General features: G+C 51.5%; 1 protein-coding gene across 3 annotated transcripts in view; it reads left to right on the top strand.

Annotated features, from left to right (window-relative positions):
* The first annotated feature begins 11,123 nt into the window (after positions 1-11,123).
* The window catches only part of GRK6 (G protein-coupled receptor kinase 6), a 48,540-nt gene continuing 46,925 nt past the window's right edge, over positions 11,124-12,738 (top strand). For all 3 annotated transcript variants that reach the window (XM_075009549.1, XM_075009548.1, XM_075009550.1), the window contains exon 1: positions 11,124-11,231. In XM_075009549.1, coding sequence (XP_074865650.1) covers positions 11,180-11,231 — 52 coding nt within the window. In that variant the 5' untranslated portion in view covers positions 11,124-11,179. The remainder of the gene's footprint in view (positions 11,232-12,738) is intronic.

The following is a 12,738-nucleotide window of genomic DNA, read 5'->3' as shown; positions in this document are numbered from 1 at the left end:
CCTGAAGGTGCCAACCTTTTTCAAACTAAAAATGACTTCTTCAAACAAAAGAAGTAGTCAGTGTCGTTTTTAATGGAAAATGGACAAATGACGACTTTTTTGTGGAGGTGAAATGCAAGATTGCCCGATTTGTGGAGAAGCAATTTCTGTCTTTGGGGGAAAAAAAAACACCACCACACAGCATATCAAATACGAAGATGACCATGGACAGCTCCATGCTGGACAAAAGTAAAGAACTTAAGACTTTGTACACACAGTAAACAATTTTTACAAAAACACAAAAGCACAAAACACGAGTTACGTGATGAGTTAAATTACTGCAAAAAAATTCATTCAGAAAGAACATTTGTAAAGGAGTTTATCATTTTGACTGCAGCTTCACTGGCATCAGAGAAACTTAGATTATTTGACAACACAAAAGCAGTCCAGTAGCACTTTAAGGACTAACAAAATAATCTATTGGGTGATGAGTTTACCGGACTGCTTTTTCGTTTTCATAGTATATAGACCAGCAAGGCTATCTCCAGATTATTTGACAGTGTGAACTTATTTCCTAGAACTGTTTCGACAGAATGAAGGATATGGCTCAGGAAATTCAAATACTTCTGAACAGTTCCACAGCTGACTTTGAGTTCTACTCTCTGGCTGTTGATGAGAAGTTGTAACAAATACAACCCAGCTGACTGTTTTCCCATGTAAAAAAAAAAAAAAAAAAAAGAATGACACCAGGTTTTGAGAGAACTTGCTTTCTTTAGTACCAATTTATGACATGATCAGAGGTGATGCCAATTTGAAGTCACATCAGGAATGCAAAGGCTTCAGTTACCATTTGAAAAATTGGCAGTCTTTCTAATGATAGTGATACTGCTATGGATGTATCTCAGAGGGGATTAGTTGCCTTCCTCAAAAAAGAAGTATGCCACCTTAGCCTTGACCCAAATCAGGTTAGTGTGTGTCATTTCGCCATCCATCAAGAGAATCTGTGTACAGCCCATGCGACTAAACAACATAATATTTGCAAAGTATCAAGCATCAACTTTATCAAAAGTAAAGGATAAACCAGCTCCCAGTTTAAAGATCTACTGAAAGACTGAAGCAGAATATGATTTAGTTGGTTATTGTGAGGTGCGTTGGCTGAGCTGAGAAAGGGCAATGATGTGGTTTTACAAATGGAGGAACGAAGTGAAACTTCTCATGGAGATGAAGGGGACCTGTGGCTGAGCTGAGTGACCTCAAATGCCTTCCTGGTTGACATTACCTAGTACTTAGCAGAGCTCAATTTCAAATTGCAAGGGCCTAACCAGCTTCTTACTTCCCTTGTCACAAAGGTCAAACCATTCAAAGGTAAATTAAAGATGTGGCAAATGCAAGTGGAAAAGGGCAACATGGTGCATTTCCCATCTCGTCAAAGGCAGAAAACTGCATCAACAGAATACACCAGAAAGTGTATAAATTTACTTCACAAATTTTGTGACAAATTCAAGGCCTAAGATTGAAGGAACTAGAATTAAGCATTTGCTCTCAACACTGTTCAATGTAGAACTACTTAATGTACCTGCCCTGGGCTTACCATAGAATCCTAGGGCTGGAAAGGCCCTCAGAAGGTCATCTGGTCCAGTCCCCTCCCTAAAGCAAGGGTCAACCCCAAGTAAATCAACCCAGCCAGAATTTTGTCAAGCTAGGACTTAAAAACCTCTAGGGATGGAGATTCCACCACCTCTCTTAGTAATGCATTCCAGTGCTTCACCACCCTCCTGGTGAAATAGTTTTTCCTAATATCCAACCTATACTTCTCCTGCTGTAAATTCAGACCACTGGAGATACACCTGTCTTACAGAACTGGAACTAAGCAGTGAGGTGGCAAAGTTTGCAGATGACACCAAGTTGTTCAGGACAGTCAAAAGCAAAAGGGATTGTGAAGAACTACAAAAAGATCTCAGCAAACTGAGTGATTGGGCAGCAAAATGGCAAATGAAATTTAATGTGGGTAAGTGTAAGGTAATGCATGTTGGAAAAAATAACCCAAATTACACGTACTACATGATGGGGTCAAAATTAGCTACGACAGATCAGGAAAGGGATCTTGGAGTTATAGTGGATAGTTCTCTGAAGACATCCACGCAGTGTGCAGCGGCAGTTAGTAAGGCAAATAGGATGTTAGGAATTATTAAAAAAGGGATCGATAATAAGACAAAAGATATCATACTTCCCCTATATAAAACTATGGTACGCCCACATCTCGAGTACTGCGTGCAGATGTGGTCTCCTCACCTCAAAAAAGATATATTGGCATTAGAAAAGGTTCAGAAAAGGGCGACTAAGATGATTAGGGGCTTGGAAAGGGTCCCATATGGGGAGAGGCTAGAGAGACTGGGACTTTTCAGTTTGGAAAAGAGGCGATTGAGGGGCGATATGATAGAGGTATATAAAATCATGAATGGTGTGGAGAAAGTGAATATAGAAAAATTATTTACCTTTTCCCATAATACAAGAACTAGGGGACACCAAATGAAATTGATGGGTAGTAGGTTCAAAACTAATAAAAGGAAATTTTTCTTCACACAGCGCACAGTCAACCTGTGGAACTCCTTGCCCGAGGAGGCTGTGAAGGCCAGGACTCTATTAGGGTTTAAAAAAGAGCTTGATAAATTTTTGCAGGTCAGGTCCATAAATGGCTATTAGCCAGGGATAAAGTATGGTGCCCTAGCCTTCATAACAAGGGCAGGAGATGGATGGCAGGAGATAAATCACTTGTCTTCTGTTCTCCTTCTCTGGGGCACCTGGCATTGGCCACCGTCGGCAGATGGGATGCTGGGCTTGATGGACCTTTGGTCTGACCCAGTATGGCCGTTCTTATGTTCTTATGTACCTTCAGAGGTCATTGAGGTTAGTCCCCTGCCCTCTCAGCAAGACCTATTGCCATTCCTGATAGAATTTTTTAAAATTTGTTTGCCCTATATCTCTAAATGGCCCCCTCACAACCAAGGGTTTAGCAGAACAATGGTCAAACCACTTAGCTATCCCTGCCACCAAAACCTATTTGCTCCAGGCCCCTCAATGGCCTCCTCAAAGTCTGAGCTCACAACCCTGGGTTTGAAAGGCCAATGTTCAAACCACTGAACTATCCCTTTCCTCCTTCTTGGCATCTTGTTCTGTCACCACTGAGAACAGCCTCCCTCCATCCTCTTTAAAGCCCACCCCTTCAGGAAGTTGAAAGCTGCTATCAAATTGTCCCTCACTCAGTCTTCTCTTCTGCAAACTAAATAAACCCAAGTCCTTCAGCCTCTCCTCAGGGGTCACATGTTCCAGCCCTTTAATCATTTTTGTTGCCCTCCACTGAACCTGCTCCAATGCATCCAGCGCCTTTCTGTGCTCATGGGCCCACAATTGGATGTAATACTCCAGATGTGGCCACACCAGTGCCTAGTAGAGAGGAATAACAAGTCCTCTAGATCTGCTGGAAATGCTTCTCCTAATGCACCCCAATATGCCATCAGACTTCCTGGCTACAAGGGCACACTGCTGACTCATATCCAGCCTCTCATCCACTGTAATGCCCAGGTCCTTTTCTGCTGCACTGCTGTTTAGCCAGTCGGTCCTCAGCCTGTAACAATGCTTGGGATTCAGCAGCCTCACCCCCAGTGACTGCCATCCCTCTCCTCTGCTCCTAGCAACCGTCCCATCTGTCACATGGCTGGATTTTTATATTGGGTATGGAAGCCATTTTGTGTGACTAATGGCCCCATATATTGTGCTAAGGGGGCCATGTGAAGCATCTAACAAAACCTGGCAATGCCCTGAATCTGCGTATGCTACTCATAGGTCTGTCTTATGTATGTAGGTAAACTCAGACATTTTAAGCTATGTAGCAGTGTTAAAAAATGTTTGTGTGCTAAGCTTCACAATAGTAAGCATGAACTCAGCCCCAGCAAGTATGAATGAACTATCAACAAGCGCTCAAGTGTGGAATCCACATCACAGATGCTTGGGACTTGTGAATGGGATGCAGCCCACTGGTCAAGCAACCTGGATGACACAAAGGAACAGGTGCATCTCAGAAATTTGAGACTAATCTCCTGGGATTTATCCAATGGCAGTTTGCTACAACAGCCCACCTGAGTTGGGGGGTGGGGGGCAGAACTTGAAGGGACTATGGGAAGAAGAGGCTTTGTCCTGGAACACAAAAGAGAGAAACCATACTGTTGGACTTAGAGGATCCATCTTGGATCTTTTGTCTTGTGGTCTCCAAGGGTCCATGTCCCAGCATGTGGGCCCCAGCAGGCTGAATCTGCAATGCTCTAATGACTGAATCTAGGTAGCCTGAAATGAACTTTCAGAGACTCACAAGAATCAGCAAACACCACCCCTGGATGCATCAGTAGTTATGACTGATGTATGTGAAGTTGCTTCCGATGGTGGGAGAGGTCTTCGGATCTCATTGGGCAGCTACCGCCCACCTCAAGCTAGGCAGCCCCCAGCCAAGTAGGTGCTGCCTCGCCACGGTCCACTTGCTCCACTGGGTGTGTGGGGCTTAGGGAATCACTGACAGGTGGATCGTTAACCTTACGCCAGGCAAAACAAACAAGCAACAAAATAATCCAGCCTTCAGGCTGGGCACATGGAGCGTAAGGACCATGACTCTGGGCCTTACAGAAGACCTACAGAGCATTAGTAACCCCCAGAAGACAGCAATCTTTAACGAGCTGAGAAGACTGCGGATGGACATTGTGGCCCTCCAGGAAACAAGGCTATCGTCCTCTGGATGTCTCAGGGAGAAGGACTTTTCCTTTTTCTGTCATGGGAAGCCTCCAGAAGAGACCAGGGGACACGGTGTTGGCTTCGCAATCAGAAACAGCCTAGTTGGCTCAGTCATACCACCAAATGTGGGAACTGAGAGAATGCTGAAAATCCAGTTTCAAACACCAGTGGGCATGGTCAACATCTTCAGCGTCTATGCGCCTACTTTAACTTCTGCCCAAGAAGTTAAGGACAAGTTCTATGATGAACTTAGCATTGCCATCAGTGAGGTACCTTCCCATGAGCCGTTATTCATCCTTGGCGACTTCAACGCCAGAGTTGAGGGCGACCACCACAGCTGGCCATCCTGTCTGGGACAGTTTGGAACAGGGAAGATGAATGAACATGGACAGCGCCTCCTTGAACTCTGCTCCCAACATGACCTCTGCGTAACCAATACCTTCTTCAACGTCAATCCCCAGCACAAAGTTTCATGGCGACACCCAAGATCGAAACATTGGCACCAGCTTGACCTCATCCTCACCAAATGCAGCTGTTTAGGGAACGTTAGGGTGACACGTAGCTACCACAGCGCAGACTGTGACACTGACCATTTGCTTGTGTGTAGTAAGGTGCACATCCAGCCACGAAGATTCTTTCGCTCCAAAAATGAAGGGAGGCCGCGCATTGACACTGGCAAGACTCATGACCCTTCAAAAGTATGCGAGTTTGCCCAAGCACTTGAAGAGGCCTTGCCCCGCCCGGACGACACTGATATCAGCAAGAGATGGGAACAACTACGGGACGCTATCTATAATACTGCGATATCTACCTTTGGGAAGAAGACAGTCAAGCCTGCTGATTGGTTTGAAGCCCACACTGAAGTGCTGGCGCCCCTGATTGAGAAGAAGAGACAGGCACTGGCTGCATACAGGTCCTCTCCCAGTGAGGTGAACCTGCAGGCACTAAGGTCTGCTTGCAGTCAAGTGCAGCAGGTTGCTCGGCGGTGTGCCAACGATTACTGGCTCCAAATCTGCTCCAAGATTCAGCAGGCTGCAGACACTGGTAACATGCGAGGAATGTACGATGGGATCAAGCAGGCCATCCGTCCATCACAAGGAAAGACTGTCCCACTTAAGGCAGCCACAGGCAAGGTCCTGAAGGACAGAACCAAGCAGATGGAATGCTGGGTGGAACACTACTCACAGTTGTATGCCAGAGAGACCGTAGTTACAGAGAGAGCCCGGAATGCCATCAAGCCTCTGCACACCATGACTGAACTCGATGCTGAGCCCACCTTGGAGGAACTCAGTGACGCGCTAAAAGCACTCTCTTCTGGAAAAGCCCCAGGGAAAGACAATATTCCCTCAGAAATCCTCAAATGCGCTAATGGTACCCTAGTTTCAGAGCTGCATGGAATACTTTGCCAATGCTGGAGAGAAGGCAGCGTACCGCAAGATATGAGGGATGCTAACATCATTACTGTCTACAAGAACAAGGGTGACAAAAGTGATTGTAACAACTATCGCAGCATCTCCCTTCTCAGTATCGTGGGGAAGCTATTTGCACGTGTTGTTCTGAAGAGGCTCAATGTACTTGCGGAGAGAGTCTACCCTGAGTCTCAGTGTGGGTTCTGAGCTGAAAGGTCCACCATAGACATGGTTTTCTCCATTAGGCAACTACAAGAAAAGTGCAGGGAGCAGAACAAACCTCTGTACATTGCCTTCATCGACCTGACCAAGGCATTTGACCTCATCAGCAGAAAAGGTCTGTTCGTGATTCTGGCTAAGATCGGCTGTCTGCCAACGCTGCTCAGCATTATTAGGACCTTCCATGAAGGGGACCGTCGTATATGATGGATCCACATCCAAACCCTTTGAGATTCTCAGCGGAGTGAAGCAGGGGTGTGTGCTGGCTCCAACGCTGTTCGGCATCTTCTTTGCAGTTTTGCTCAAATATGCCTTTGGAACTGCTACAGAGGGCATCTCTCTCCGCATGAGAATGGACGGCAACCTGTTCAAACTGTTGAGGCTTAGAGCGAAGACCAGGGTGCCTATGAAGCGTCTAAGGGAGCTCCTTTTTGCTGACGATACAGCTATTGCTGCTCACACTCAGCAGGAACTGCAGTCACTCATAACTCGCTTTGCGGATGCATGTATGGAATTTGGCCTCACAATCAGCTTAAAGAAGACCCAGGTGATGGGCCAAAACGTGGGTAACGAGCCACCTATCAACATGCTAGACTACGAACTGGAAGTCGTCCATGAGTTCGTGTACCTAGGCTCGACGATCTCGGACAACTTGTCACTTGATAGTGAGATCAACAAGCGCATTGGAAAAGCCGCCACAACATTCTCCAGGCTGACGAAGAGAGTATGGGCTAACAATAAGCTCACTGTACACACCAAGGTGCAGGTCTACACAGCCTGTGTTTTGAGCACACTGCTGTACGCCAGTGAAACACGGACTTTGCGCTCAAAACAAGAGCAGCGGCTCAACACATTCCACATGCACTGCCTTAGGTGTATATTTGGTATCTCATGGCGGGACAAGGTCCCCAATAGCGCAGTGCACAGGCACCGCCTCCACGTTCACCCTTCTCAAACAGAGGCGTATGCGCTGGCTGGGCCACGTCTCACGCATGACGGATGGCCAAATACCGAAGGACCTCCTCTTCGACGAACTGGCGTCTGGAAAGAGGCCAAAAGGGTGACCTAAATTGCACTACAAGGACACGTGCAAGCGTGACCTCAGCGCTCTCTATCAGTGTGAACACCTGGCATTCGCTCGCCTCAGACAGGCATGCCTGGAAACAGGGAGTGAAGGAAGCTCTTGCTATGTATGAAACTACCTTGGTGAAGGAAGCAGAATACAGGAGAGCCCTCAGGAAGATCCATGCCCGTGATACCAGAGCGACATCTGCTTACTGCTGCTCACCGTGCGGAAAGGACTGCCACTCCTGCATTGGATTGCACAGCCACAGAAGACGCTGCTCAAATCAGTCCAACTGGGGCACAAACCCATGATCCCTCGGGATCGAAGGATGCCTACTACTATGTGAAGTATTGTTTTAACAATTCTCTCTAATTCTGTTTTTTTTATTAATAAATCCTTAGATATTAGATCTAAAGAACTGGTGAATGTGTTGCTTTGAGTAAGATCCAAATACATATTAACTAGGGTCTGGAGCTGGGCCCTGTGGGGTCTGGAAGAATCTGTGCAGTGTTGTTGAAACAGGCGTAAAAGCCTCTCACCTTAAGCTGGGGGTGGTTGGTCTGGGCTGATAGAGCAGCTGGGCAGTCTGTGGGTTTGCTCGTGTGGCTCCTGGCGGGCCAGTGGGGCTGGCAGAGGTGCTGTGGTGGCTGGTTGGATTTGCCGTAGGGAGAAGGAAATTCCAGCCTGAGGCTGTAAGTGGCCGGGTTTTAAGCAAAGGTACCTGGACTGACTTCTCTGGCTGTGCCCAGAAAACCTGTCCTGTCACAAACAACAAGAAGTTCCGTTGCACCTTAAAGACTAACTGATGTTTTGGAGCAAAGACCCACTTTGTCAGCTGCATGGGATGAAGCAAAACAAAACAGCCATCAGGCAGCAGTAGTAGCATCCTTCAGTCTACATAGACTATGGAACACGCCCTTCGTAGTTCTGTTTGGCATCCTCATTTGCAGTGTCGGCTGTGACTGTGAAGACCCACACGAGAGTGACAGTGCTTACTGCATCTGTTGCATATGTAATGGGTGTCTGGCAGGTCCTTGCTGTGCTTTCTGTGGGCTCGCTTCTTCTTTGCTAGCTGTCTGATCCTCAACTCACCTTTCTGAAGGCCCTTGTATAGTTCCTGCCTCCGTCTGCTGCGATCGTCTGCCAGCTCCTCCCAGCTGTCTGGCTTGATGTCTACTTCCCTGAGGTCTCTCTTGCAAACATCTTTGTAGCGCACCTGGGCGCGTCCGGGAGGTCTTTTGCCAGAGGCTAGCTCACCATACAGGATGTCTTTTGGGATCCTTCCATCATTCATCCTGTGGACGTGGCCAAGCCAGCGGAGCCGACACTGCCTGAGGAGGATGTGCATAGCTGCGATTCCAGCTTGCTCAAGGACAGTAGTGTTGGACACTCTGTCCTTCCACGATATTCCAAGGATACGCCTGAGGCAGTGCAAGTGGAAGACGTTCAGCCTCTTTTCCTGGCGGGCGTACAGGGTCCAAGTCTCGCTGCCATAAAGGAGGGTGCTGAGGATGCAGGCTCTGTAGACTTGCATTTTGGTGTGAGTGTACAGCTTGTTGTTATTCCACACTCTTTTGCTGAGTCTGGACAGAGTTGTGGCTGATTTACCAATCCTCCTATTTAGCTCAGTGTCCAACGACAGGGTGTCAGTGATGGTGGACCTGAGGTAAACGAACTCATGGACGACCTCTAACGTATAGTTGTCAGTGCTGATTGATGGAGAAACAGCAACGTCCTGAGCAAGTACATTTGTCTTCTTTAGGCTGACGGAGAGCCCAAAGTCCTTGCATGCTTTGGAGAACTGATCCAGCAGCTTCTGAAGCTGGTCTTCTGTGTGTGTGACATGACAGCAGTGTCATCTGCGAACAGCATATGTCTGATAAGGACTTCCTGCACCTTAGATTTAGCTTTCAGCCTTGCAAGATTAAACAGTTTCCCGTCAGATCTTGTGTGCAAAAAGTTGCCGTCTGTTGAAGATCCAAAGGTGTTTAAGGAGGAGTGCGAAGAAGATCCCGAACAATGTCGGAGCAAGGGCGCATCCTTGTCTGATGCCGCTCCTGATGTTGAAAGCATCCGATAATGTGCCATCCTATTGGACGATTCCTCTCATGTCTTCGTGGAAAGACTGGATCATCTTGAGTAACTGTGGCAGATGTCCTATCTTGTGGAGCAGTTTGAACAGTCCATCCCTGCTGACCAAGTTGAAGGCCTTGGTTAGGTCGATGAAGGCAATATAGAGTGGCTTGTTCTGCTCCCTGCATTTCTCCTGCAGCTGCCTCAGAGAAAAGACCATGTCGATGGTAGACCGCTTTGTGTGGAATCTGCACTGTGATTCAGGGTACACGCTCTCAGCAATCTTCTGGAGTCTGCCGAGGATGACGCGAGCAAACAGTTTACCAGTGACGCTTAGGAGGGAGATTCCATGGTAGTTGTTGCAGTCGCTTCTGTCTCCTTTGTTCTTATACAAGGTTACAATGTTAGCGTCACGCGTATCCTGTGGAACCTCACCCTCTTTCCAGCACAGGCACAGCAGCTCATGCAGGGGTTCCAGGAGTGTGTCCGCGGCGCATTTGATTACCTCTGGTGGTACCGTCCTGGCCAGGGGCCTCTCCTGCTGCAATGCTGTCGATGGCTCTCTTGAGTTCATCCACAGTCGGTTCCTGGTCCCGTTCGTCCATTACTGGTAGGAGCTCGACGGCATCGAGGGCTGCGTCAACCACGACATTCTTGCGTGAGTGCAGCTCGGAGTAGTGCTCAACCCAGTGCTCCATCTGTTTGGCTTTGTCAGCGATGACTTCACCAGATTTGGATTTCAGAGGTGCCGTCTCGTTCTGGGGGGGTCCTAATGCCTCGTTCATACCCTGGTACATCCCCCTGAGGTTCCCAGAGTCAGGCAGCGCTTCAAACACTGACACATCACTGATGAGCGTCCCTGGGACAGACCCACCTCTTCAGATCACCAGCGACCCCCAGGGACCTCCCGCCCCCAGCGACCCCCAGGGACCTCCTGCCCTGCCCTGCCCTGCCCTGCCCCGCCCCGCCCCCAGCGACCCCCAGGGACCTCCTGCCCCGCCCCGCCCCCAGCGACCCCCTCCCGGCCCCCAGCGACCGCGACCGCCTTCCCCCTTCTCCGCCGCGAGCAGCTTGTCCCTGCCCAGCGCGCAGCGGTCGCCCCGCCCTTGCCGCTGACGTCCCTGCACCGCCCCCGCCCCCGCCGGGCCCACAGAAAAGGCCGTTAGGAGCTCCGGCACAGGGTTTTCCTATCACCACCGGGATCACGGCAGAGTGGCAGCTGCTCCTCCAATCAGAAGCAAGCTCCGTCCCGTAGGCGGGGTTCATTCCCTCGGGCCATAGCGCTTGCCGGTTACAGCTCCGACAGTGCGTTCCGCTGATTGGCAGATTTCTGGCCTATCAGGCTCCAGGGATGACTAGAGGCCAGTTTAGCCAATCCCCGCGACCTGACGCCCGGCTCTGGGTCCCCGCCCCTCCACACCTCCTTCGCCTCCGGGCCAATACGAGTGCAGCGGCGCGGGGACGGCGGAGCTCGTGCTCCTTGCGGCCCAATCAGAGCGCGGCGCGGGAGGCCAGTGCGCGCGGACTGCCGCGCTCAGGTAAATAGTGGGCGGGGCCAACGGCAGGGGTGTGGCCGGAGCCGGAGGCGGGCTCTGAGCCGGAGCCGGAGGCAGGGCGAGCCCGGCCGGGCAAGAGGCGGCGCCGCCCGGGCCCCATGGAGCTGGAGAACATCGTCGCCAACACCGTGCTGCTCAAGGCGCGCGAAGGTGAGGCTGGGCCCCGCCTGCTGCCTCGGGCCTGTCCGGTCGGCGGGACCGGCCGGCTCGTACCGGACCGCTGGGGATGGGCCCCAAGCCACGTGTGAGGGTGTGTGTGTGTGTGAGGGGGGATCAGCGGGGGGGGAGGCCCCGTGGCGGTGTGTGTGTGAGGGGGGATCAGCGGGGGGGAGGCCCCGTGGCGGTGTGTGTGTGAGGGGGGATCAGCGGGGGGGGAGGCCCCGTGGCGGTGTGTGTGTGAGGGGGGATCAGCGGGGGGGGGGAGGCCCCGTGGCGGTGTGTGTGTGAGGGGGGATCAGCGGGGGGGGGAGGCCCCGTGGCGGTGTGTGTGTGAGGGGGGATCAGCGGGGGGGGGGAGGCCCCGTGGCGGTGTGTGTGTGAGGGGGGATCAGCGGGGGGGGAGGCCCCGTGGCGGTGTGTGTGTGAGGGGGGATCAGCGGGGGGGAGGCCCCGTGGCGGTGTGTGTGTGAGGGGGGATCAGCGGGGGGGAGGCCCCGTGGCGGTGTGTGTGTGAGGGGGGATCAGCGGAGGGGGGAGGCCCCGTGGCGGTGTGTGTGTGAGGGGGGATCAGCGGGGGGGAGGCCCCGTGGCGGTGTGTGTGTGAGGGGGGATCAGCGGGGGGGGGAGGCCCCGTGGCGGTGTGTGTGTGAGGGGGGATCAGCGGGGGGGGGAGGCCCCGTGGCGGTGTGTGTGTGAGGGGGGATCAGCGGGGGGGCCCCGTGGCGGTGTGTGTGTGAGGGGGGCTAGTGGGGTGGCTGTGTGTGTGTGTGAGGGGGGCTAGTGGGGGGGGCTGTGGCCGTGTGTGTGAGGGGGGCTAGTGGGGTGGCTGTGTGTGTGTGTGAGGGGGGCTAGTGGGGGGGGCCGTGGCCGTGTGTGTGTGAGGGGGGCCCGTGGCCATGTGTGAAGGGCAGGGTGGATAGGAAGGATGGGTGGTGCAGCAGATAGTGTGGGGGTGGTAGGCACTGTCAACTTCCTGAGCAGAGGAGTGTTGGGGTTTGGCCAAGCCCCAGAGCGTGGAGAGGCGCTGCAATTCCCAATACACTGCCTAGTGCAGGACATGTGACTGTGGCACTATGGGCAATGCCATGGAGCTGGTGAGAGGCAGTACTTCAGGAGATGCCTGGAGAGGGCTAGGGTTCAGTGCCAGGGTTACTGAGGGTGAAGGCAGTTGGAAGGCCTAAGTGGAGGAAGAAGGCAGAGTGTCTGACCTGGGAGGGTGCTGGGGGAGCTCCTGTTGCACAAGATAAATTCTTCTGCCTGTGAGATGTTAAGCAAGAAGCTGAGCCATAGCCACAAGCGGGCATGTTTGAGGCAGGCAGAAAGTGGGCATAGAATCTTAGAATCCCAGGGCTGGGAGGGACCTCAGGAGGTCATTGAGTGCAGCCCCCTGCATCAAGCAGGATGAACCCCAACTGAGTCATCCCAGCCAGGACCTTGTCAAGCCGGAACTTAAAAACCTCTAGGGATGGAGATTCTACCACCTCTCTAGGCAACACAT

This window comes from Carettochelys insculpta, chromosome 15 (genome assembly GCF_033958435.1).
Source record: "Carettochelys insculpta isolate YL-2023 chromosome 15, ASM3395843v1, whole genome shotgun sequence".
Classification (NCBI taxonomy): domain Eukaryota; kingdom Metazoa; phylum Chordata; order Testudines; family Carettochelyidae; genus Carettochelys; species Carettochelys insculpta.
The sequence above is the reverse complement of the archived record's forward strand: the minus strand, read 5'-3'. Positions and strand labels throughout refer to the sequence as shown.